The sequence below is a fragment of the Saccopteryx leptura genome, chromosome 9, assembly GCF_036850995.1.
Source record: "Saccopteryx leptura isolate mSacLep1 chromosome 9, mSacLep1_pri_phased_curated, whole genome shotgun sequence".
Classification (NCBI taxonomy): domain Eukaryota; kingdom Metazoa; phylum Chordata; class Mammalia; order Chiroptera; family Emballonuridae; genus Saccopteryx; species Saccopteryx leptura.
The window spans coordinates 81,471,270-81,498,525 of record NC_089511.1 but is presented as its reverse complement, the minus strand read 5'-3'; the positions used below and the strand labels follow the sequence as shown (position 1 = coordinate 81,498,525).

The following is a 27,256-nucleotide window of genomic DNA, read 5'->3' as shown; positions in this document are numbered from 1 at the left end:
GGTTTCCAGATCACTGGCCATAGTTACATACAGATCTTGCTGTTCTTGTTTTGTATTGTAACTATGAATATAGATAACACTGGGGAACAATTTTTTTCATTTTCTCTTGCATGAGGTTTTAGAACTGTTTCTATATATTTCTGAATTGCTGATTCCAAATCTAAAATCTGTTTTTTGGTGCCTGCTCTCGTTTTTTGTTTGTTTGTTTGTTTTTGTGGGGGTTTTTTTCAGGCCTTCCGGCAAACACCGGAAGACCTACTAGGCAAATTCAAAAAGAGCTGTAAGCACTCCTGCTCTAGTTTTTATGCTAAAATTTTTTTTGTTATAGTTAATGGCATGCACTGGTTTTTTTTGTTTTGTTTTGTTTTGTTTTGTTTTGTTTTGTTTTCTGAAGCTAGAAACTGGGAGAGACAGTCAGACAGACTCCAGCATGCGCCCCACCGGGATCCACCTGGCATGCCCACCAGGGGGCGACGCTCTGCCCACCAGGAGGCGATGCTCTGCCCCTCTGGGGCATCGCTCTGTTGTGACCAGAGCCACTCTAGCGCCTGGGGCAGAGGCCAAGGAGCCATCCCCAGCGCCCGGGCCATCTTTGCTCCAATGGAGCCTCGGCTGTGGGAGGGGAAGAGAGAGACAGAGAGGAAGGAGAGGGGGAGGGGTGGAGAAGCAGATGGGCGCTTCTCCTGTGTGCCCTGGCTGGGAATCAAACGCGGGACCTCTGCACGCCAGGCCGACGCTCTACCACTGAGCCAACTGGCCAGGGCGGCATGCACTGGTTTTTAAATTGGATTTAAAGGGCAATGACTCTTCGATTAAACATAACCACAAGGCAATTAATGTTTTACAAACATCACTTTTACATAATTGTAGTTGTTTTTAAATGTAAAAATTATTATCTAATAAAAATACCCTCTCATTTTGTTTTAAGATTGAATCATGGCTTCTCTGAGTAGGCATAAATGTAAGAATAGTACTGACACCTTCTGTTATATATGTGGCTGTTACACACTTCAACGTCAAAGGCACACTATTTCATCATTTGTGACACATGCATATATTGCCTATTTTCAAGTTCCCCTTGGTGATCAAGACAAGAATTGGGCTCCTCATATTGTGTGTCATAATTGTGAGGAAATGCTTCATGACTGGACAAAAGGAAAACACAAAGGAATGCCTTTTGATATTCCCATGGTTTGGCATGAAACTAAGGACCACAACAGTGACTATTATTTCTGTCTGATCCATACAAAGGGCACCAGCAAGAAAAAATGGCATATGATCGCATATCCTAATATTCCTTCAGCAATACAACATATCCCACACTCTGAGACACTCCCGGTTCCAGTTTTCAATGGTTTTATTTCTTCTAAGGACAAAGAAAGTAAACATGGTGATCAAGTGTATTTTGATAAGATGCATGAGGAAATGGTTTTAAAATCTGAAGGGTCTTCTTCTGAAACCAAGCAGTCATTAACCAACCCCTCAGCAGTTTAGCCAACCCAAATTGAATGACTTAGTAAGAGATTTGGGCCTATCAAAGAGATCAGCTGAGTTATTAGCCTCCAGGCTTCAAGAAAAGAATGTACTTCACTGATCAGCTAAAAGTATTCCATTTCAAGAAGTGTGAACAAATTTTTGTGGACTTTTTTTTTCCAAAGATAAATACTTTGTTTACTGTCATGATATCAGTAGTCTTCTCAACCAGCTAGGTGTTACCACTTACAGTTCAACAGAATGGCCGCTATTTCTTGACAGCTCTAAACAGAGTCTGAAATGTGATCTCCTACACAACAGTAATGTTTATGTAGTGGTTCCAATTGGTTATTCAACTCATCTGCGAAAAGATTATAATTACATAAAAATTGTCCTTGACTTTCCGAAGTATGAGGAGCATAACTGAATCATTTGTGTGAATCTTAAAATAGTAAATTTCCTGCTAGGACAACAGAGGGGTTTCACAAAGTGTCCTTGTTTTCTGTGTTTGTGGGACAGCTGAGCTTGGGAGAAACACTGGACACAGAAGGAGTGGCCGAAACATGAAGCTCTGGAAGTAGGGATGCAAAATATTGTGAACAAACCTGTAGTTAATTGAGACAGGATTATTTTTCCACCACTTCACATCAAACTTGGCTTAATGAAGCAGTTTGTTCAGGCTTTGAATAAAGTGAATGCTTTCAACATATTATTTCTGCTTTTCCTGCCTTGTCATTCTAGAAGATCAAAACAGGTGTATTCGATGAACCTCAAATTCAACCTTCATATGTGACAAAGAATTTGCCAGGAAGATGAATAAGGAGGAGAAAGCAGCATGGCAGTCTTTTGTGGTAGTTACAAACAACTTCCTTGGCAAAAAAAAAGCAGAAAACTATGAACTTCTGGTTCAAAGGATGCTGTTGGCTTTCTGCAACATTAGATGTAACATGAGTGTTAAGATTCACTTCCTGAACAGTCACCTTGATAAGTTTCCCGAAAATCTTGGAGCTGTTAGTGATGAGCAGACTACTGCTACAGCATCAAACAGGATTGTCCTCAACAAATACATAAATGCAAGAGCTACTAACACAAATTTTTGCCTAAATAGAATTTAAATAAGTTTTGTGCAAATTTTATGATTAAAATAAGTGTTTTAATATGTTCTATTTCAAAATTGTAGACAAATTCTGATGTAATCATATCTTTTAGTGTATTAGTGTATTTACTGCATTATATAAATTATTTTTTTATAAATAAATTTTTATTAATTTTAATAGGGTGACACCAATAAATCAGGGTACATGTATTCAAAGAAAACATGTCCAGGTTATCTTGTCATTCAATTCTGTTGCATACCCATCACCCAAAGTCAGATTGTCCTCTGTCACCTTCTATCTAGTTTTCTTTGTGCCCCTCCCCCTCCCCTTCTCCCTCCTTCACTCCCCCCACCCCCCGTAACCACCACACTCTTGTCCATGTCTCTTAGTCTTGTTTTATGTCCCACCAATGTGTGGAATCCTGCAGTTCTTGTTTTTTTCTGATTTACTTATTTCACTCTGTATAATGTTATCAAGATCCCACCATTTTGTTGTAAGTGATCCAATGTCATCATTTCTTATGGCTGAATAGTATACCATGGTGTATATGTGCTACATCTTCTTTATCCAGTCTTCAATTTTTTTTTACAGTGATTAAAGCCTTTAAGCAAACTCTTGGCCAATACAGCAAGAATCCATAAAAGAGTAGTGTCCTTAACATGTTCACCAAGTCCAAGTTGGCCCCAACACCAGGCCAAATCCCTGATAAATGCAACCCAACCCCAGTTCAGTCTGTTAGGAGCTGTCCCAAGGACCAGGAGTCCAGGAAAAGTCTGCATGGCACTGGAATTGTCACAATTCTATACTTTGCAGCTCACGTCCAGGTCTCAATGACCGCTGCTTCCAGCTGTCACGTCCAAGTCCCAATGACCACTGCTTCCAGCTGTATATAAATTATTGTATTTTCACAAAGATGATGCCCAAGAAGACATTCTTCTTTGTTATGTTAAACTAAATGTTGAAAATTTTACAATAAGATAAAAACCTAAAATCTTGAATTGCAAAAAAAACTGTAGCTTACAGAGAAAAACTAATGTCAGATTTGAGATCAGCACACTCGAATTAGGTAAGAACAAGTGTTTTTGTGGATGCAACATAAATTTTGTTCCCCAGTGTAATTTATCACTGGCTGACTCAGTTACCCCAGCTGTCCTATCCCTTGTATTTTCTTTTTCTTTTTTTTTTTTTACAGAGACAGAGATAGAGTCAGAGAGAGTCAGAGATAGGGACAGACAGATAGGAACAAGGAGAGAGATGAGAAGCATCAATCATTAGTTTTTTGTTGCGACGCCTTAGTTGTTCATTGTTTGCTTTCTCATATGTGCCTTGACCACAGCCCTTCAGCAGACCGAGTAACCCCTTGCTCAAGCCAGCAACCTTGGGTCCAAGCTGGTGAGCTTTTGCTCAAACCAGATGAGCCCGCAATCAAGCTGGCGACCTCGGGGTCTCAAAACTGGGTCCTCTGCATCCCAGTCCAACACTCTATCCACTGCACCACTGTCTTGTCAGGCTCCCTTGTATTCTTTTAGTTTCTTCCTTCCCAGGGAAGAGGGGCCTTCCCCTCCTTCCTCAGAGGCAGTGGCGCAGTGGATAGAGCATCAGCCTGGGATGCAGAGGACCCAGGTTTGAAATCCTGAGGTCGCCAGCTTGAGTGCAAGCTCAACAGTTTGTGAGTGGCTTGACAGTAGGATTGACAGTAGGATTATAGACATGAACCCATGGTCACTGGCTTGAGCCCAAAGGTTGCTGGCTTGAAGCCAAGGTCACTGGCTTGAGCAAGGAATCACTGTCTGGGCTGTAGTTAAGGCACAGATGAGAGAGCAATGAACAACTAAGGTGCCACAATGAAGAATTGATGCTTCTCATATCTTGCCCTTCCTCTCTGTCCCAGTCTGTCCCTCTCTCTGTCTCTCTCTCTGTCTCTTAAAAAAATAGTACTGCCCTGGCTGGATAGCTCAGCTGGTTAGAGCATCATCCTGAAGCACAGAGGTTGCCGGTTCAATTCCTGCTCAGGGCACATACAGGAACAGATTGATGTTCCTGTCTCTCTTTCTCTCTCTCTCCTTCCTCTCTCACTGAATCAGTAAATATAAAAAAAAAAAAAATAGTACTAACATTTATAGAAATGTTACTTCATGACACTACTAAACTAACCACTTCCCAAGCTTATACAGAAGCAGACAGAGTAGACTTACAGTTGTTCACATAGAAAATAATACAATAAATAATAAATATTAATATAAGAATGTCTGTCAAATAAATTTGTAAATATGATATATATGTTTGCTCACTTTGGGTGTGGGAGACAGGCTGTCAGCTGGCAAAGTCAAAGTCATAATAGCCTAAGGCTTAGTTTTAAGACTAAGTTTTTCCCTCCCTTCGAATACTAAGGTCTTCTCAAAACTAAGCTTTCCCCCACACCCTTGACTGCTGTATAATGTGGGGTAGTGCACTCTTATGAGGAATCCCATTTATGCCTCAGATAAGTGGCTTTGTATCAGAGACTTCCTTATTTGTATATTGGCTTAAAAACTTTAATTTTCTACACTATAAAATGAGACAGACCAGGGGTTTTCTCCCTTGGTTCCTGCTATCACGACTGCAGGGGCCTCCCTGATCCCTTGCCCTCTATGGGAAAAGCTGGTTTTCTGCTTTTCCCTTGGCTTCTCTTGTGGCTTGCCTGTGTTGGTGAGACAGCAATAAAGAGAATGGCCCACCATCCTCCAACTCCACTATTTCTTTACCATCTGCCTGAATTCAATGAGAACCTGCATGTGAATGGCCACGATGTCAGCCCCTGGCCATACAGCTGGCAAAGTATTATAGCCTAAGGCTTAGTTTTAAGACTAAGCCTTTCCCGTACTTTTAATACTAAGATCTTTTCAAAATTAAGCTTTCCCCCACACCCTTGACTGATTGCATGATGTGGGATGGTGCACTCTTATGAGAAATCCCATTTATGCCTCAAACAAGTGACTTTGTATCAGAGACTTTCTTATTTGTATATTGGCTTAAAGGTTTTGATTTCTACACTATAAATGAGACAGATGGGGGCTTTCTCTCTCGGTTCCTGCTATCAGGATTGCAGAGGCCTCCCTGATCCCATGCCCTCCATAGAAAAAGCAGGTTTTCTTCTTTTCCCTCAGCTTCTCTTGTGGTTTGACTGTCTTGGTAAGATACCAATAAACAGAATGGACCACCAAATTAAAAAAAAAGGAACAGAGGTGAATAAGTCTGCTGAGGTAGAAACCTTTGATTCTAGGAAACTCAGATATGTCAGTGGCTTTGGGAGCCCTGAATGAAAAGGGAAGTGTTTCCCCATTGTGTGTATTTCTTACCCCCACCCCCAAGTGCAAGCTAGGATTAAATGTAATGGCCCACCAGTTCTTGGCTCCATTGTTTCATTACCATCTGTCCGAATCAAATGTGAACCTGCATGGGACAGGCAGCTGTGATGGTAGCTGTGGCTACTGGCTTTACATTTGGCATAGTTGGCAGGATTTAGATCAATTCGGTATGGAGCCACCACCACCTTTGAGCTGTGGAGTAGAGGACTGGCTGCTGTTATGGTTCCCAATGTCTGTCCTTTGGGGGGCCATAGGCTGGCTGACTTTTACAGCCATGCGTGAGGAAACTGAGAGCTCTGTGGAAGAGGCTGCCAGGGACCTGCAAACTGAGCAATGGAAGGAGCTGGAGCAAACATGGGAGAAAGAGATGCCGACCCTGGAGCTGGAGCTGGAGCAAGCACCAGAGGCTGACTAGGTTTGCGAGATTCGCCTAGAAATGGAGCAGCCACTGGAGAAGGAATCACAGGTTCATGAGTTGCAGATTGCCCTGGATGTTGTGGAGAGCCAGCAGCAGCAGGAGCCTGGGGCTGAGGCTGGGGATGGGACTGCAAGGCCCATGGAGCAGAAGGCGGCAGTGGCCCAGGGCTCAAGCCCAACAGTGAGAGCTGGTGTTTTCAGTTCCTTTTCGAAGGATGAGGAGAATGAGCTGGAGTTGCAATCTGCAGTCTCCAGAAGGTGAAAGCCCAGCAGCAAGGAGTACCTACTACACCCCTGATAGGTCTGCAATTTTGGGACATAGGGGTGGATGCTATCATGCTCTCTGGAGCAGAGATGGAAATGCTAACTGCCATTGTCACGTGCTCCTTCTTGGGACAGTATAAGACCTGCCAGGATGGCAGGGATGAGGGGGATGGCTGAGGCCCCATGTGCTTTTGACTGATTCCTGGACTATGACCAGAGTGGGCACTGGCTCCTTTGCTGGATGGACTTACGGATTTTGGACAATGTGAAATACCCTGATGGGGACAGGGAGCGGCTTTGCTGGAGGCCCTACCCCCACCCCGGTAAGCTTTTCATATGGCTAGAAAGAAGTCTGAGGATATTTTGCGCTTTGGCAAAGCACTCAGAGACTGATGAAATGTACCTTTGTAATTGTTGAAACTGTATGATTTGTGGTGTTGTAATTTGTGTAATATGCCTAATTTCCTTGTGCAGGAATACCTGAGCTTTAGATTGTGAAGAAAAGGGGTGAAATGTTGGTCAAGTAAGTTTGTAAATATATATATATATGTTTGCTCGCTTATATAAATAGTTTGCATTGGGTGTAAGCCACCAAAGTTATTATAGCCTAAGGCTTAGTTTTAAGACTAAGCCTTTCTAGCCCTTTTAATACTAAGATCTCTTCAAAACTAAGCTTTCCCCACATGCAAAAGAATGAAACTGGACTACAGTTTGTCCCCCTGTACTAAAATTAACTCAAAATGGATCAAAGATCTAAACATAAGACCTGAAACAATAAAGTACATAGAAGAAGACATAGGTACTAAACTCATGGACCTGGGTTTTAAAGAGCATTTTTTTTTTTTTTTTTTTTTTTTTTTTTAGAGAGGAGAGAGAGTGGGAGAGAGAGAAGGGGTAGGGAGGAGCAGGAAACATCAACTCCCATATGTGCTTTGACCAGGCAAGCCCAGGGTTTTGAACCAGCGACCTCAGCGTTCCAGGTCGACGCTTTATCCACTGCGCCACCACAGGCCAGGCTTAAAGAGCATTTTATGAATTTGACTCCAATGGCAAGAGAAGTGAAGGCAAAAATTAATGAATGGGACTACATCAGACTAAGAAGTTTTTGCTCAGCAAGAGAAACTGATAACAAAATAAACAGAAAGCCAACTAAATGGGAAATGATATTTTCAAACAACAGCTCAGATAAGGGCCTAATATCCAAAATATACAAAGAACTCATAAAACTCAACAACAAACAATCCAATAAAAACATGGGAAGAGGACATGAACAGACACTTCTCCCAGGAGGAAGTACAAACGGCCAACAGATATATGAAAAGATTCTCATCTTCTTTAGTTATTAGAGAAATGCAAATCAAAACTGCAATGAGATACCACCTCACACCTGTTAGATTAGCTATTATTAACAAGACAGGTAATAGCAAATGTTGGAGAGGCTGTGGAGAAAAAGGAACTCTCATACACTGTTGGTGGGAATGTAAAGTAGTACAACCATTATGGAAGAAAGTATGGTGGTTCCTCAAAAAACTGAAAATAGAACTACCTTATGACCCAGCAATCCCTCTACTGGGTATATACCCCAAAAACTCAGAAACATTGATACATAGACACATGCAGCCCCATGTTCATTGCAGCATTGTTCACAGTGGCCAGGACATGGAAACAACCAAAAAGCCCGTCAATAGATGACTGGATAAAGAAGATGTGGCACATATACACTATGGAATACTACTCAGCCATAAGAAATGATGACATCGGATCATTTACAGCAAAATGGTGGGATCTTGATAACATTATACGAAGTGAAATAAGTAAATCAGAAAAAAATAGGAACTGCATTATTCCATACGTAAGTGGGACATAAAAGTGAAACTAAGAGACATTGATAAGAGTGTGGTGGTTACGGGGGGAGGGGGGAAAGGGCGAGGGAAAGGGGGAGGGGGAGGGGCACAGAGAAAACTAGATAGAAGGTGACAGAGGACAATCTGACTTTGGGTGATGGGTATGCAACAAATTGAAAGACAAGATAACCTGGACTTGTTATCTTTGAATATATGTATCCTGATTTATTGATGTCGCCCCATTAAAAAAATAAAATAAAATAAAAAAAACTAAGCTTTCCCCACACCCTTGACTGTTGCATGATGTGGGGTGGTGCACTCTTTATGAGGAATCCCATTTATGCCTCAGATAAGTGACTTTGTATCAGAGACTTCCTTATTTGTATATTGGCTTAAAGGTTTTGATTTCTACACCATAAAATGGGGCAGACCAGGGGCTTGTGCTCTCTCAGTTCCTGAAATTAGCATTGCTGAGGACAAGCAGCCAAGATGGCAGAGTGCTAAAGGAGAAGCCAGTTTGTGCAGAGTTTGTGCAGAGAGAGGGAGATGGGGAACAGAGTTGAATAAGGCTGGTGAGGTACAAACCTTTGATTCTAGGAAACTCGGATGAGTCAGTGGCTGCCGGGGTCCAGCCCCGGGGGGGATCCAGGGGTCCCACAGGAAGAGACGGCGTCGGCGATAATGGAGTGAGAGAGCTGAATTCTTTTCTTTCTCTTTATTTTCTGGTTAGCATTTACTGCCAGGCATCTCCCTCAATGGCTGGTCTAACATTACTTTTTATGCACACACACTAAGTTACAATCACATGGTATTTTGAATACATCATTGTTTTAGTTTCACTATGGTTACATATTTTTAGATAACAGTTAATTCATATCTATAAGCTACAAGTCAGGTGGTAAGTTATTCAAAGTACAGTTATACAATAGTAATAATAATATTGGTACAAACTTCTAAAAGATTAGTACTAATTAATAACTCTATTTTACTCTTGTTGTGAGTCAAGGGCACAGAAAGAGATAGCAGACAAAATCATCAAGGACTAGCAGAGGACCACCGCTTGCTCAGGCAAATAGCCTTGAGTTCATGTAGTGTCCTATTTCTTTTCTCACAAGACTACAAAAGGCTTGCTATTAAGAAACTGACATAGTATAAAGAGTAATTTTTACTTAGAGATACATAGAGTGCACCTGCAAGATAGCTAGTAGCAACATAATATCAGAAGGCATTAGTTGCTATTGCTGCTATGAATCCCACCACATTCCTCTCCTTATTCTTGGAAAATACAAAAATCTCATGAGAATGTTTTACTGAGAAAAGCCCAGCAACTGCCTTCAGTGACAAAACAAGTCTTTTAACAAAACATTCTTTACTAGCCAGCTGCACTCCTATCCAAGGCCACGCAACAGGCCACTCTACTACACTTTACCTAAGATTCTAATGTCTAGTTAAACTTTATTTATTTACTATATTCATACACTAGTTAAGTTCTAACTTTATTCTTTCTAACATGATTAATAAGGAGAAATTCTCCTACAAACTTAACCCTTCATGAGGGATATCATGGCCAGCCTCTTATGTTTATGAGCCCAGTTCAAGGGGCTTACAGGCTTTTCTGTGGAACTTACACCTTCTGTCTCATTTCCAAATAAATTACTACAAATCTACAGGGAAAGCACGGTACTATTATCCCTGTGCCATAAATAATAGCATACACCCAGAAAAAGGGGGGAATATAAGGCCAGATTAATTCAAAAGATTAAAGGGGGAAGTATCGTTGTGCCTTTCCTTTGCGGTGACTTTGTCAACCCGCAGCTTTTGGTCTTCACTGCGGTGACTCTATCTTCTTTTGCTGTGACTTTGTCAACCAGCAGTTGTGGATCTTCTCCTGCTGTGACCTAGTTAGCCAGCATTAGTGGATCGGCTCCCGACAAGTGGCTTTTGGAGCCATGAATGGAAAGGAAAGTGTTTTCCCACTGTGTGTATTTCTCGCCCACCGGGTGAGAGCTAGGATTAAAGGTGATGGCCCACCAGTTCTTGGCTCCATTGTTTCATTACCATCTGTCCGAATCAAATGTGAACCTGCACAGGCCTGGTGGCTGTGATGGTGGCCGTGGCTACAGGTTTTACAAAGAATAAACTGTAAACCTACTTTTGCTAACCTCTGTGTTAAAGAGAAATGAGTGTTCACCAGGGCAAATTCCTACACAAAACCTAATCATCACCATCAAAATCAATCATCATTATTTGAATTTGGAAATACTTAGGCAAGACAAGCCCACACTGGTTTCACCAAATGCTACCAGATTAGCTCAGCCCCCCTTCCTTTGCCTGTTAATGTAATACTCTGTAACCTCTAGATGCAGGGTCTCTGACTTTAAGGTCAATGTGGTCAGTGTATTAACACATTAACTTCTGCTCTCCCTAGTAAATCCCTATTGATTTCCGTGTCATCAGAACTACACTGTGTCCAACCTGACGTCTGGACTGTACTTGTCTTGTTCACGGTTGTCTCTCCAGAGCTTAGCAGTGTGCCTGACACTATAAGGGTCCTCGGAAAAACATTTTTTTCTTTGTGACAGAGACAGAGATAGGGACAGACAGACAGGAAGGGAGAGAGATGAGAAGAATCAACTCTTTATTGTAGCTCCTTAGTTGCTCATTGATTGCTTTCTTATATGTGCCTTGACCAAGGAAGTAAGGGGGGGGGGGTTACAGCACAGCAAGTGACCCCTTACTCAAGCCAGCGAGCTTGGGTTTTAAGCCAGAGATCCTTTAGCCCAAGCCAGCGACCATGGAGTCATGTCTATGATCCCATGCTCAAGCCAGCGAACCTGTGCTCTGTGCTCAAGCTGGTGAGCCTGCACTCAAGCCAAATCAGCCTCTTCTCAAGCCGGCGACCTTGGGGTTTTGAACCTTGGTCCTCTGCATCCCGGACCGATGCTCTATCCACTGTGCCACCACCTGGTCAGGCAATGAAAAGACTTTTTGAATATTAAATGAATAACATAACCTTTTCTCCATTTTCATTGTTCTACTTTATCAACCTTTCATCTTCCCTGCTTCCAATTTTAACTCCATCCAATGTACACCAATTTCAATCCACAAAACAAAACAAAACAGAAAAAAAACTCATCACTGACTCGGCTTGGCTTATTTTCCATCTAGTGCCATTAATAACCAGAATCTTCTACCTGCCTTTTCAGTCTCACCTTCCTTCATTCAATTTCACATTGTTCCTTCTTGCAATGATAAATTGCTCCTAATTCTCTGGACACACAATGCTATCCCTATTTCCATAACAGTGTTTACATCACTTCACCCCTTCCATGTTCCTGGGAAAGTGTGGGGGTTCCTGCTGTACCGGCACATGTCCAACTACATCAGGACTCGCCTGGAGTGACTCTTATCTCTGTACCTCATGATAATGCATTACTTTTCAGTTGGGTTGAGGTTAAAATTTAAGTTTTCTCAAATAGAAAACCAATCATCTGAAAATAATCTAGTGTATAGTTCATTCTTTCCTCCTTAATTTGAAATGTTAGCTTTATCATAAAAATAAATGCTTGGGTATATGTCAGACCTATCTCGGGAGTGTCATTTTCCATCCACTTATTTGATTTGTGTCCCCAATACCAAATGCTTTAATATATTTTTTCATAGTGTGTCTTGATACCTTATAGGACAACTGTATAGGAGAAATAAAATCTTACTTTTGCTTTATTTTGCACATAACAAATTGCCTTAAGGTTGAACATTATTTCATGTTTCTTGGCCATTCATGTTTTCTTTTTTTTTCTTTTTTAAGCTGGAAACGGGGAGAGACAGTCAGACAGACTCCCGCATGCGCCCGACTGGGATACACCCGGCACGCCCACCAGGGGCGATGCTCTGCCCACCAGGGGGCAATGCTCTGTCCCTCCGGGGAGTCACTCTGCCACGACCAGAGCCACTCTAGCGCCTGGGGCAGAGGCCAAGGAGCCATCCCCAGTGCCCGGGCCATCTTTGCTCCAATGGAGCCTCACTGCAGGAGGGGAAGAGAGAGACAGAGAGGAAGGAGGGGGGGTGGAGAAGCAAATGGGCGCTTCTCCTATGTGCCCTGGCCGGGAATCAAACCCGGGTCCCCCGCACGCCAGGCCAACGCTCTACCACTGAGCCAACCAGCCAGGGCCCATGTTTTCTCTTTTACAGATGTCCAATTCATATACTTCACTCATGTAGTATAGTGAAGAACTCCTTCTTCTAGGTCTTTCAACATTATGATGCCTTTCACAAGAATATTTAAATTTAGATGCAGTTAAATTTTCAATCCTGCCCTAGCCCAATAGCTCACTAGTGTAGAGCATCCGCACCATACACCAAGGTTCCAGGATCCTTCCAGGGTCAGAACACATGCAAGAATCAACTAATGAATGCATAAATAAGAGGAACAACAAACTGATGTTTCTCTCTCTCTTTCTCTGCTTTCCTCTAACATCAATCTATAAATAAAAGTTAAAATTATTTTTCAATATTTCCATCTATGGCTTTTAATTTAAATAACCTAAGAAGTTTCTTTCCCCTTTCTCAAAAATTGTTAAACTCTTCTCCATATTTCTGTATTTTCAATGTTTAGGTCATTAATCCATCTAGAGGGCAGAGATAAAACATAACATAATGGGTGAGAGATTTTTCTACCAACCCAGAGGGGAGAGCAATACAGGATACCTGGAGGTAAAGAATTTAGCCACTCGTGGCCCTGGGCAGTTGGCTCAGTGGTAGTGCATCCGCCCAGCATGCAGATATCCTGGGTTCAATTCCCATCAAGGCACACAGAAGTGCCCATTTGCTTCTTCACCCCTCCCCCTAATACTTTTCTCTCTCTGTGAGCTCACTTGCCCTTGCCGGGCAACACAGCAAAGCCCCTGAAGGGCAGAACATCGCCTCCTGGTGAGCATGCGGGGTGGACCCTGTCTCTGTGCCTCCCTCCTCACACTCAATGAAAAAAAGCGAGAGAATTTAGCCCTTCCTGTCACACATGGAGAGGATGGGTTACGAGAGAATTAAGGCACAGACAGGTTAGGTAACTAGTCCAAGCTTAGCAAACAGTCGAGAGCCAGGGCTTAAACCCAGGCGGTCTACTGCCCAGCCCCGTTCATAATTGCTATGCCCTATGGTTCCACGCAGCACGCAGCTAATGAAAAGGAAGAGCATGGCTTCTCACAGAGCACAGCCGAGCTTAAGTTCAAAAATCAGACCCCGTGGTTGTTTGACTTGTACGTAAAGCACCGCCTATTTCTAACACCTTATCTCAAACGCAGGAAAGCACACTCAGAAAGGAGTCTCCCCTGCAGGACGGATGTCCAGACCACTAGGCCAGAATCCCGCAAAGCCGCCCTAGGACCTTCCCACCACGCAGACGCTCTGCTCGCCCCGCGCGGATGGAAGCAGGGAGGAGCGCTCGCGAGGCCCCGCCCCAGACCCAGCCTCCGTCTCCGCGCCTAGCGGTGCCCGGCTGCGCAATCCAGGGATGCGCTGCAGCGATGGCGGCGGCCGCAGACGATGAGGCTTACTTCCAGAGGGGCAGTCTGTTCTGGCTCACCGTCATCACCCTCTCCTTTGGCTACTACACGGTAAAGGCAGGGAGGGGAGCGAGCGCTCCACTCACCGCAGGATCCGCGCCTGCTTGAGGACCCCTCGCGCAGGCGCAATCGCGCACTCGGAGCCGAGGGAGAGACCAGATGCCGGAACAGACGCAGGCGCACTGGTCGGCCCGCTCCTTCCGCCGGTGCTGGAGGCCTGAGGAACCGGCTACTCAGGCTTTCCCGGGGCAGGGTGGGGCGGGGAGGGCTCAGTTCTACCTGTCTCAGGATGGTGGCAGGGAAGGCGGAGGCCGGCAAGGCTACCACCGCCTACTTCCGCACAGCCAGACCCCTTCCCTCGCTGGTCACACTGCTTGGGCTGGTATATTTCGCGGTGAGGCGTCCGAAGGGGCGGGCAGCTGTTCTTGGCCGGCCAGGCCCTGCAGTGCAAGGGGCCCTGTCCCGAGCTCTGGCGCTGGAGACTGGGCTGCCTGGGTTCCTGGAGTAAGCGGAAGTTCGGTGGGCTGGTCGGTCTCGTTGGGCCCGAGTGTTCCTGCCTGTGCGTCCTCTCCGCGCCGCGGTCATACGGTTTCACCGAGTCTCAGAGCTCGCCTAGGGAGTCACGTTTACGGGTGCCGTGGGCCCGCCACGTCAGGACACGGCTTCCAAAGCAGTGTGGGAGGCTGTTGGGATTGCTTAAAAACGGAGACAAACGTAGAGAATGGGTAGGATTTAGTTGGTAAGAAGGGATGGAGAGCATATAGGTGTTAAGGCACAGATGTGGAAGCGAGAAGGCAGGGCTCACCGATGACAGGAGGGGCGATTTTGTCAGGCAGTGTTCGCTTGAAAGATAACGGGAGAACTGGGAAACTAGGTTCGGGACTGAGTTGAAATAATTTTGAATGAAGGCAAACTTTGGATATTGCCCGGTACATCCTGGAGATTGGATTAGAAGTGTGTTTGTTATTGTGAAACCTGACCACCTTTGTCCTGTTACTCCATATCTAACATGGAGGTGCTGGACTGAAGAACTTCAAAGGTGTGTTTCTGTTCGATGATTCTGCATCTCTGATTAGTTAGAATATAGTTGAGATAAACTTTGGTGGCTTCAAATTGGGGTATTGGGGAGCTGCCCGTTCCATTGTCCTTGGTTTGGGAAGATGGAATGGTGTTTTATGCTTTATTTACATTCCAAGTAAGTAACAACGTAATGCTAGAAGTAGAACTGCTCTTGACTGGAATCTGAATGGGTCAATAAACTTTGGACCTATTGGGATTTAATTATTTTGCAAAGCCTAGGCTAATAGAGGTTACACAAAGACGGAGGGAAAATTGGTAAGATTATAAAAACCTTGAGTGATTGAGTAGTTGCTGTTAGCACTTGACAAGCCTGATCTCACTTATTTTCCCATCCTGTGCAGGGGTTAGTCCTGGTTTTAGAGGTAGAAGTGAAACAAGCGAAAGGGATTGTGAACTAAATGGGGGTTTGGCTCAACCCACCGTTCCTGCAGGGAAGAAGCTAGCCAGGGCTGTATAAACTCTTAAAATTGGTTAACGACCTATATAAAATAATGTTCTGGTGGAGTTAACTAATAACAGAAGTCATCCAACCTGGGCACTGAGTCTGACAACCACATAGTTTCCTCAGCATAACTCTCCCACTAGAATAGTTTTTAGAAAATCCAAGTCTAGAGTGGAACCTGAGATGACAAAGTTCAGAGTTTCTGTGATCTGTTCTTGTTCTGGTAGAATCAATATTATTGCATAGCCTCTCTCAAAATTAGACATTGGCTGATCAAGTGTCCTAACAGGTGTTCTGTGTCTTCGGTTCTCTTTCAGTGGGTTGTCTTCTGGCCTCAGAGTGTTCCTTATCAGAACCTAGGGCCCCTGGGCTCGTTCAGTCAGTACTTGGTGGACCATCATCACAGCCTCCTGCACAATGGGTAAGGAGAGCTGCCGGACGGGCTGTGGGCACTGCAGTTCCGGTCTCGCTGTACACCGGAGGCCTGCCGTTGCCCTTCAGTAACTAAGAGTGGTGCTGAGTCACATTAAAGCACCTTTCCTTTTGCGGTTTCTGTGTAGATGTCATCAGCTGATAACCATCACCTTAAACTAGGCTGACTCTTGTTTCAGATATTGGCTTGCCTGGCTGATTCACGTGGGAGAGTCCTTGTATGCCATGGCATTGTGCAAGTAAGTGTTTTTAATTTATTTGTCGCTTTTCTCTTGATAGCTAACGTAATTTGAGAGTAGCCACATTTAAATAATTCATTTTACGTGTAGACTGAAAGCATTCCCAGGGTAGTGTTTCATCCCCACACCTACAGTAATACTGAGCCTACCCCAGAGGGAGTACCCAGTAGTTAATGAATGAATTCATTTCCTTTCTGTTAGCTAATCAGTTATTTAGTTACTTAATTTACATGACTTTTCTTTTTCTTTTCTTTTTTTTTTTTTTACTGTGACAGAGAGAGATTCAGAAAGAGGGACAGGGACAAACAAAAGGGAGAGAGATGAAAAGCATCAGTTTTTCATTGCGGCACCGTTAGTTGTTCATTGATTGCTTTGTCATATGTGCCTTGAATGGAGGCCAATAGCAGAGCAAGTGACCCATTACTCAAGCCACCGAACTTGGACTTCAAGCCAGCGACCTTTGGGCTCAAGCCACCGACCTTGGGGTCAATTATCCCACGCTCAAGCCAGCGACCCGCGCTCAAGCCAGATGAGCCCAGGCTCAGGCTGGTGACCTCTGTGCTTCGAACCTCAGACTCCCACATCTCAGTCCAACTCTCTATCTACTTTGCCACTTCCTGGTCAGGTGATTTCTCTTATTTTTTAAAAGAATTCTCTGTATAGCCCCAATGAAAACAAAAGATTTGGAAGGAGGCTGCATTCTAAATTTGAAAAAGAGCTTAGTTACTGACCAGAGTGATGATTCTCTCTCCTACTTTCACAACTGAGTCGCCTAGACCCCCAAGATCCTGGTCTGGTCGGCCTTGCTTCAGACAAGGGAATGTGTTATTTTTACAAGCTCCACTGATAATTCTGGGCTGCAGTGAGAGTTAAAGCGCCTTGACTGAACGCCACTCAGCAAGGGCCAGTGCGGGTGAATAGTATGTGAGAGGACTGGAAAAGCTGCTCCTTAGGTTTGCGCTCACGTGGCACATCCAGGAAGCATGGTGGGATGAAAGATGGCGGTAGTGATGCCAGCTGCTCTGCACTTGATTCTTTTCCAGTGACCATTCATTATCTCCCTCTATTATTGCAGTGTTTCACAAAGTGGAAAAGACGGTACCTTATTACTACAGTGTTTTAATAATAAAAATAATTAATATTCCTTGAGGACAAACTATGCCAGACACTGCTGAGTGCTTCAAATAGGCTATGGTACTCTTGCCTTCTAAGCGATTGAACACAGGAGATGTCCCAGGAGAGGACCGGCAAGCGATTTATTCTTTCCCACCCTCTCCACATAAACTGACCCTGTCGATCGTTGTCTGTCTGCCACCCTAGCCAGGGTGAAATCTGAGGACTTCCATAGGTTTTCATTGTGGTATGACCTAGTCTCGGCCATTCTATTTATTAGAACTATAAACTTTCATCAATTTCAGAATGTCTGCCCTCATTAGATGAGGCTCAGGGGCCCATTGTAGGAGAGAGGGTGTATTTGTAGTCTTCTCTTCCACCATTTCCCCTATTCACTAGCAGCTCTGTGGCCCCTGGAGTGGTAGCGGTGGTCAGGGGCAACAGAGTACAGTCTCCCTTGTGATCAGCCTTCTGGGTGCTATGGAAGTTGCATTCCCAGTGTTGGCTCTTCTCTCCCGAGGGGCCCTGGTGGGTTTTGGAAACCTCCTGTCACTCTCTCTTCCTCTAAGGGTCCCTTCAGACAAAGCCTCCAGCATATCACTTGCAGTTCCCCTCAGGATCTGTGATTGGGGGAAAGTCCACTGTGTGGGGATCTCTTCTGTCATTCACTTAGGCCACAAGGCTGGGGTGTCCTTTAAGCCCACCCACCTCCAGTGTCCTTGCACAAGATCTGTATGGCTGCAGTGACAGCTTCTTTGTCCTGCCAGTGGATAACTCCGCAAGTGTGTCAGTTCTCAGTACAACCTCTTACCCATTAGGCAAGCCGACCAGTCTTTCAGCTTTTGAATCAGATGTAAATCCCATCCCCCAAATTCCATTGCGTCATGTTCTCCAAGTGGCTCTGTTGAAACTGTTCTTGGGGTTGACTTGCAGTAGGAAATGCTGCAACACTAGTACCTCTTTGCATTGCCCTCTGCAGCCTCCCGGTGAAATCTTAGCTTGGAGATGTATGGTCCAGCCCTCACCTTCCAGTGTTGGAGTACTTGACACCTTGTGTAGTCTTGGTTTGGAGCCTCTAATGAAAACCAAACGTCTCATGAACCTCCCATATCCAGTTCTTAGAGTGGTGGAGGGAGAGGTTTTTATTTTTTTCTGAAATCATTTCTTTATGGTCTAACATGCTGTAATATATAAAACGGAATAAATTTTCCTTTTGAATTATGAGTGAATGAATAAATTTAAGTGAATGAATCAATACATGAAGACACGTGGTACATTTGTATCTTCTGAAATCCCACCACCCTGCCATAAAAGGGATTTCCTTTTAACCACAGATAAGATTGGACTACATGTTTGACTTTATAGCCCCATAATGAATATACATACATGTATAAACTCGTCTAGAACATTTTTTCATTGTCAGAGATGCCTTTTTCTCCATGTATTTATCTATAAGTTTGCCTCATTTTGTTAGGTCATGTTATTCTATTATATGAATATAATTATATATTTAAAAATTTCCCTTCTGCTGGAATTTTAAGTCATGTTTTTACTACTGTAAGTGGCACTGCATAAACATGAATCTCTCACACATTCTAGCCCTTTTTTTATTGTTTGCTGGTAGAATGTATGAATGTAGTTGATTATTATCTATTGATTGTACACCCAGTGATCTCACTAAATTCATTCTTATAGTTGATCTGTTAATTCTTTTAACTTTCTAGGTACACTATTATGTCTGAAAATATAGGCAGGGTTTTTTTTTTAAGTTTTTTTTGGTATTTTTCTGAAGTTGGAAACGGGGAGGCAGTCAGACAGACTCCCGCATGTGCCCGACCAGGAGCCACCTGGCATGCCCACCAGGGGGCGATGCTCTGCCCATCTGGGGCGTTGCTCTGCCACAACCAGAGCCATTCTAGTGCCTGAGGCAGAGGACACAGAGTCATCCTCAGCACCCGGGCCAACTTTGCTCCAATGGAGCCTTGGTTGTGGGAGGGGAAGAGAGAGACAGAGAGGAAGGAGCGGGGAAGGGGTGGAGAAGCAGATGGGCGCTTCTCCAGTGTGCCCTGGCCAGGAATCGAACCCGGGACTCCCGCACGCCAGGCCGACGCTCTACCAAATATAGGCAGTTTTATTTCTTCCTTTCAATTTTGCACTTTTTAATTATGTTTCTTTTCTTATTGCACTGGCTAGTACCTCCAATTCAGTGCCGACTAGGAGTGGTGATAGCGAGCACGCTGGCCTTGTTCCTGATGAAAGGGAAAGCTGTGAACATTTTCTATTGTGTCTTTTCTAGAGTTGTGTGGATCTCCTCTACCAGAGTAAAGAAGTTCCATTCTATTTATAGGTTTGCTGAGAACTTAGATTACGAATGGGTGTTGAGATTTTTCAGATGCTTCTTCTGAATTTAAGATGTTCATATGATTTTTCTCCTTTAATTTATGTGAAAAATTACACTTAACCCTTAACAAACACAGGGTTTTGTTTTGTTTTTTCACTAAATACAGTCAACCCTCTATATCCATGGGTTTCATATCTGTGGATTTAACCAAATGCTGATTGAAAATAGTATCTTCAGTTTGAGTTTGAGAATTAGCAGATGTGGAGGGCCAAGTGTTTGCATTGTTCTACACGATCTTAGGTGAGGAACTTGAGCGTCCTCTGATTTCTGTACCTCCAGGGCGTCCTGGAACCAACACCCTGAAAATACTAAGGGCCAACTGTGGGTAAGTTTGGGGGGAATCAAAAGTTATACACAGCCTGGCCTGTGGTGGCGCAGTGGATAAGTGTCGGCCTGGAATGCTGAGGTTGCAGGTTTGAAACCCTGGGCAACCTGCTCAGGCACATGTGGGAAACAACTGCTTCCTGCTTATTCTCTCTCAAAATTATTAAATGAAAAAGAAAAACTTGCTCTGAAGGATACCAGTTCTGTTTAACCTGAACCACTCATCAAAATCATGTGAGAAACAGTTTCATAATACAATGCTCTAGGCAGTAGCCAGACTGCTTCTAAGAGAGGAGTACCATCCTAAATGCACAAGAAAAAATAAAAATAAATGAACGAACCATTCAAGTTAAGCAGCTGGAGGTAATGGCAAAATAAACCCAATCAAAGTACATAGAAGGAATACATTTTTTTAAACATAAAAATACCTTCTATGAAACCTTAACATTAACATTCTGATGGTTAAAGTTTTCTCTTTTTTGTAGGTCTAAAGGCATCACGAGTGGTCGGGCTCAGCTACTCTGGTTCCTGCAGACTTTCCTCTTTGGGATAGCCTCCCTCTCCATCTTGATTGCTTTCAGACCAAAACACCGGAAACAAACTTGAAGAAGAATCTGAAAGCTTTCTGTACAGTTTGATTCCGACCTCACCTTATTTGTGGGTGCTGTGTTTACTCCATCTTTCTATTTTCTATGAGTTCAGGCCCTTTTGTGATTCATTATTTCATAGGTTCTGGTTGAGCTTGAGCCGACAATAGGAGAAGATTTTAGATTTCCTATTCTGCAGACCAACCTATTTAGCAAAGGGCTTCCAGCCTTCTCCTTGAAGTCCTTGGCCGTATTGGTGTTCTGTCCCTATCGTGTGGGTTAAGCCACGTAATAAATTTGCTTGTTGATTTATCTTTTTTGTTTGTGTATTTGGCTTTTCGTTTGTCTTTTAGATTTTATTTATTCATTTTAGAGAGAGGAGAAAGAGAGGAAGGGAGGAGCAGAAAGCATCAACTCTCTTATGTGCCTTGATCGGGCAAGCCCACGGTTTCAAACCAGCGACCTCAGCGTTCCAGGTCGATGCTTGATCCACTGCGCCACCAAAGTGAGGCACTTGTTGGTAAACCTGTGTGCCCACGCTGAGACTAACAACATTACCCATACCACCACCATCTTAGCTCTCCTTTCCCAAAATCTTTTCCACCTTTCTGAACTGAACAGGCTGGAGTCACACGCCCACAACACATCAGTCCCACACTCATCTGTTGGCACCAGTGGGGCAAGAACTTCTCTCGAGCTTCCATTTCTCACACCACCAGGCGAGACCAGGAAGATCAGCAGGTGCCGGAACGGGGCAGGCTGAGCAGTGTCATAAAGACCCGAAGGACATGCTGACCCAGAGGAGAGAACTGGAGAATGCGTCCCTGATCCTGCCAGTCAGCGAGCCTTCCCTCCGCAGGGCCCCTGGACACAGCTCTAGGGTGCGGGGTCTGACGGCCACCGCTCCATCACTCCTTCAAGCCAGGACCACATCTCCGACAGCTTTCTTTTTCCTGTGGCACCTGCCCCCTTGCCTTGCATGCAGCTGTTCTATCAGTGTTTATGGAGCAAGGGACGGGAACGTGGATTTCATGTCCTAGTGTCATTCCGATATTGATGTGAAGAAGGCAGAACCCATTAGTGTGCTCTTGTCTCAGAAGCAGGCGATTGTCTGACTGGTAGGACTACCTTTCTCGGTTCCCCCGACTGGATGCCTGTGTCCTTTTTCCACTCTGCTCTTGGTTCCTTTCTCCACTCTGTAGATGTCCCCCTTCAGCCTGACTTATCCCAGTACAGTCATTCCTGATCTGAAACACTCGTGCTCAGGTGACCCGCTGAGTTACCACCTCTGCCTCCCGTTCACCTCGTCATTCCTTAGTACTATTGGCCGGTTGAGACAGGATGGTTTGTGACTGTCCCCTTACCCTGGTGGAATGACTTGTCACCACTAAGAGCCATGAACGTCCACCTCCTTGTTCCCTAGGGAACATGCCTTATTTTCCTTGCGTGATTTAGTAGAGCACCAATTTTCTTCTTTCTTTTTTTTTTTACAGAGACGTGGGGGGGGGGGGGGATAGATAGGGACAGACAGACAGGAACGGAGAGAGATGAAAAGCATCAATCATCAGTTTCTCGTGGCAACACCTTAGTTGTTCATTGATTGCTTTCTCATATGTGCCTTGACCGTGGCCTTCAGCAGTCTGAGTAACCCTTTGCTCAAACTAGATGAGCCCGCACTCAAGCTGGCGACCTCAGGGTCTCAGGTCTTCTGCATCCCAATCCAACGCTCTATCCACTACGCCACCACCTGATCGGGCAGTAGAACACCAATTTTCAACATTTTTCATCTCATGACACAAAAACTAATAACGAAGATTCTGTGCCACACCAAACATATTTTTTGCTGAACTGTCAAAGTAGGTATCACTTTTATTCCTTCACACTATATGGCTGTTGTGTTGGCTAATGTCTTTAATTTTTATTTGGCTGTTCAAGAGAAAAGTAGTCAGTGCCCCTGATAAATAGTCTGGTGTAGCATGTTTTATAAATTGCTGGGGTCCACAGCACCTGGGGTAGTTTTCTGCAGGAGGGCGTGCTGTGTGTTCTAAGCAAACATTTATGGGAAATTGGTCCAGTCCCTAATATAAGGCCCCATGTAAGAACACATGCCTGAAAGAGCATTGTTTCTGGTGGAGATCAGTATCTACAAATCTGAGTCTCTCTCTCTGGTCTCTTATTAGGGTTTGCTTTTTGGTAAGGTAAAATAGTTTACAGTTAATATAATGGCTATCCCACTCAGATTTTAAAAAGTATGGCCCTGTCCAAGGGAATTCATGACAATAATATTAATGGTGCCTTGTTAATTCAACCTCTTAGTTTAGCAGCCTGGGTTGTGTTATTTATCCCTCTGTCATCAACGCTGACCAAAAAAAGTATCTATATATTACACACACACACACACACACACACACACACACACACACACGCCAGGGGAGCAGCTGAGTGATACATCTGAAGTCTGTGAGGCCCTCTTTCTGCACGGTCACTTTTCCCCATCAAACTGGAAATTACGGTTCCCTGTTCATCAAGGTTGGACAATGAGAGTCTATAGTTTCCATTTCACATTTCTCTTTATGAAGAAGAGGTCTATATTCTAATTCCACAGTGAACATGTGAAAATCCTATTCAAAATACTATATTTACAATCTCTAAACTAACATTTTAAGATGGTTCCTAAGCTTTCCTAAAAATTGAGTATACTGATTGCCTCATTTCTGCTTGCAGTAAGTCGTAAAGTTGGATTAGGACAACATCAATGACATATAACTAATACTGTTCAGAGACATAGTCATGAAAGAACTTCTACCTTTCCTTGTTCTGCATGCATGGGATGTTCCTAGTAATAGATATCAGTAAAAATTGCCACTATGGTTGAAATCCTGACTTAGCTATATATAAATGAAGGAGAGGAAAGCTATCTTTAATACAAAGTAGGGAAGTGTTCCCTAAACAGGCACATGGGAACCACCGTCCCTCGCAACTTTAGACATGTCTGTACTGCACGTGAACTGAGTTTCTAAAAAGTCTTCCTAAGCAAAAATAACTACAGAAAGCCAGTCTTGGATCATTAAATTTTTCTTCAATACATGTGAACATATAAAGCATAATAATTACCTAAAATCACCATGCACACTAATGATAGCATTAATCATACTATTTGTACTCAAAACATTACACTACTCACTGAGATGATTGTGGGGTTTACCCTGGGCGGGACCACAGGAATTTAGGCAAGTTGGTCACCTTCCAGGACTTAGTTTTATCATTAAAAAGAGTATGGATGGCCTGACCAGGTGGTGGCGCAGTGGATAGAGTGTTGGACTGGGATGCAGAAGACCCAGGTTCGAGAGCCCAAGGTCACCAGTTTGAGTGCGGGCTCATCTGGTTTGAGAAAAAGCCCACCAGCTTGAACCCAAGGTCACTGGCTCCAGCAAGGGGTTACTTGGTCTGCTGAAGGCCCGCGGTCAAGGCACATATGAGAAAGCAATCAATGAACAACTAAGGTGTTGCAACGCGCAACAAAAAACTAATGATTGATGCTTCTCATCTCTCTCTGTTCCTGTCTGTCTGTCCCTGTCTATCCCTCTCTCTCACTGTCTCTGTAAAAAATAAATAAAAATTTAAAAAAAAAAAGAGTATGGATGATTTTGCATGGTAGCTGGGATAAAAATGGAATGGTCAATTTAAGGGAAATCTTCTAGGCCAGGGGTTGGGAACCTTTTTGGCTGAGAGAGTCATGAACGCCACATATTTTAAAATGTAATTTCATGAGAGCCATACAATGACCCGTGTACATTAGGCATTATCCAATAAAAATTTGGTGTTGCCCTGGCCGGTTGACTCAGTGGTAGAGTGTTGGCCTGGTGTGCAAACGTCCCAGGTTTGATTCCTGGCCAGGGCACACAGGAGAAGCACCCATCTGCTTCTCCACCCCTCCCCCTCTCCTTCCTCTCTGTCTCTCTCTCCCCCTCCTACAGCCGAGGCTCCATTGGAGCAAAGATGGCCCGGGCGCTGGGGATGGCTCCTTGGCCTCTGCCCCAGGCACTAGAGTGGCTCTGGTCGCGGCAGAGCGACGCCCCAGAGGGGCAGAGCATCGCCCCCTGGTGGGCGTGCCGGATGGATCCCAGTCAGGCGCATGCGGGAGTCTGTCTGACTGTCTCTCCCCATTTCCAGCTTCAGAAAAATAAAAAAATTTTAAAAAAATTGGTGTTGTCCCGGAGGACAGCTGTGATTGGCTTCAGCCACCTGCAACCATGAACATGAGCGGTAGGAAATGAATGGATTGTAATACATGAGAACGTTATATTTTTTTATTTATTTTTATTTATTCATTTTAGAGAGGAGAGGGAGAGACAGAGAGAGAGAGACAGACAGAGAGAGAGACAGAGAGAGAAGGGGGAGGAGCTGGAAGCATCAACTCCCATATGTGCCTTGACCAGGCAAGCCCAGGGTTTCGAACCGGCGACCTCAGCATTTCCAGGTCGACGCTTTATCCACTGCGCCACCACAGGTCAGGCATGTTTTATATTTTTAACATTATTTTTTTTATTAAAGATTTGTCTGCGAGCCAGATGCAGCCTTCAAAAGAGCCACATCTGACTTGCGAGCCATAGGTTCCCAACCCCGTTCTAGGCAAAGCAACTCTGTCAACTATTGTTAATGCATTAAGTGAGAGCATAGTTTTACTGGAAGGTAAACTGTCAGTGATTCATCCTGCATTTCTCCAACTTGACCATGAGGTGGATCTCTGAGGCAGATTCTGATTCAGAGAATGTGGAGCAGGTCCAAGATCCAGCTTGTCTCCCAGCCTGACCAGTGATATTAAACACTACTGATCTGCAGACCACTTTGAGTAGCAAGGGTTTTAGAGAAAATTTAGCAACGCAGCTGTTCAGCCCTGATTTCAGGAGGCTTGGGGCTGATTTCTGTCTGTGCCCACGTAAATATTTTTGTCAATAAGAAACGTTGCAGTGTCATCCCAAAACACCAAGGTTGTGGGTTCAATCCCCTGTCAGGGCACACTGGGGAGGCAACCAGTGGATCCACAACTGAGTGGAACGATAAATGAACGGCTCCCTCCCCTACTGTCTCTCTCCCTTCCTCTCTCAGACTTTCTAAAATTAATCAAGAAAAAAAGGAAAAGAAAAAAGAAAAAGACCTGGCCAAATCTCAGTTTGTTGAAGTGTCCTCCCAGAGCGCAGAAGTTGCTGGTTAGAGTTCTGCTCTGGGCACATGCAGGAGCGGCTCTTCTTTCTCTCTCTCCCTATCTCTCTCTCTCAATGAATAGAATAGAAATCAATAAATAAAGTTAAAAATAAAATGACTGTGTGGAGACCAAAGTAAATGCAGTGCAGGTCAGATAGTGCCTGTGGGCCACCAGGTCGTCACACTACACCTCTGGTATAGACGACAGGGCGAGGTAATGTCACAGATCATTTTCCAATATCACATTAGATCAGACTGAATCTAGGCTCAGGCACAACTCTGGAGACCACTGAGGTCAGAATGAGTCCATGGCTAGTTGTGCAATGTGAAGTAGTCCATCCCACCAGGTAGGTCACATCTGACACCCAAAGGCAAGGGACCTCTTGGGGGTGGGACATCTCAGGCAAGCATGCTGGGTGTTAGTCACGAGGCTCCAGCATGGAAACTGAGGCAGAGCTGAAGTGACGTGTAGGGCTTGTCATCGTTTCCAGGGCCTGCATTACTCTCTTCTAGCAGGAGGCAGGTCTAGGTAGGCCAGGCCAGAGTCCGGCACACAGTTGCTCCATGCCCCTTGAGTCATTCCCTCCTCTCCCCACGTCCAAGAGGCTGTGGAATCAGGAGGTATCCCCAGTAGACGTCTACCCTGTGGACAGCCCGGCCCCAGCAGGCTGATCTCCCAGCCCAGTCTCTGGATTCTCCTTCCTACACTTTCCGCAGGGGAGGTCAGAAAGGGAGAGGACAGAGACCCCTCACCAGCAAGGCAAGCCCTGACGTCTGGACGTGACAATGATTTCTAGACACTCTGCCCCTCTGGACGTGCCTATCCTAACACCAGTGATTTTCGACCTGCAGTCCGCAAACCAATGGTCTGCCAGAAATTTCGTGCCAGTCCACAAAAGAGTTAACCACGGTCACAAAATTCATTCATCAGAGTGGTTAACTGTTTTGCAGACCAGCGGTAGAAATACACTGCTGACCCCACCAACCAAGGGGCCAGGAGTCTGCCACCAGGACCACACAGAACCACCCTTGCAGACTGCAGGGTCCTCAGGGAAGGTGCTGACCGTAGCCTCTCTGGAGCCTGGCTGCAAGGCCTGCTCCAGCTGTCACTCACATACCCCCTGCTAGTGTCGCCCTTCAGGACCTGAATGAAGGACTCCACTCTTGCACCTTGCTCTCAGGGAGTTCCCTGTGTCCACAGGTGACCACGATCCCTGCGCCTAGTGTCAGGGCCCCACATGCATTTCAGGAGCATCCCTTCTTCCCTTCCTCACAACCCTACCCCGTCCCTGTACAATGCTCCTGCTCGGGGTTTCTGAGCACAAGTTTCTATTTAGCGTCACATAAAGTGTCACTGGCTAATAAGTTTGGGGCCCTGGTCTACGGGCGCAAACATGAAGCAGAAGAACACACGCAGGCACCAGGGAAAC

The 27,256-nt window shown here is 44.6% G+C and overlaps 1 protein-coding gene, 1 long non-coding RNA gene and 1 other non-coding gene across 5 annotated transcripts in view; 1 reads left to right on the top strand and 2 right to left on the bottom strand.

Moving 5' to 3' along the window:
* LOC136380403 (uncharacterized) overlaps window positions 1-14,399 on the bottom strand; it is a 142,623-nt gene extending 128,224 nt beyond the window's left edge. The window contains exon 1 of the long non-coding RNA XR_010746946.1: window positions 14,283-14,399. This is a non-coding gene — a long non-coding RNA (uncharacterized lncRNA). The remainder of the gene's footprint in view (window positions 1-14,282) is intronic.
* LOC136381631 (U7 small nuclear RNA) lies at window positions 228-290 on the bottom strand. The gene has a single exon (XR_010747118.1). It is a non-coding gene; the product is annotated as a U7 small nuclear RNA (small nuclear RNA).
* On the top strand, window positions 13,889-20,933 carry TMEM254 (transmembrane protein 254). Of its 3 annotated transcripts, XM_066348112.1 has the most exons (5): window positions 13,889-14,054; window positions 15,843-15,946; window positions 16,137-16,196; window positions 19,990-20,035; window positions 20,520-20,676. In XM_066348112.1, the coding sequence occupies exons 1-5, from the start codon at window positions 13,965-13,967 to the stop codon at window positions 20,523-20,525; spliced, it is 306 nt and encodes a 101-aa protein (XP_066204209.1). In that variant the 5' UTR covers window positions 13,889-13,964; the 3' UTR covers window positions 20,526-20,676. The 3 variants fall into 3 exon arrangements, with proteins under 3 accessions (XP_066204209.1, XP_066204208.1, XP_066204210.1); XM_066348111.1 differs by lacking the exon at window positions 19,990-20,035 and having other exon boundaries at window positions 13,898-14,054; window positions 20,520-20,933; XM_066348113.1 differs by lacking the exons at window positions 13,889-14,054; window positions 19,990-20,035 and adding an exon at window positions 14,261-14,397 and having other exon boundaries at window positions 20,520-20,933.
* The last annotated feature ends 6,323 nt before the right edge of the window (window positions 20,934-27,256 follow it).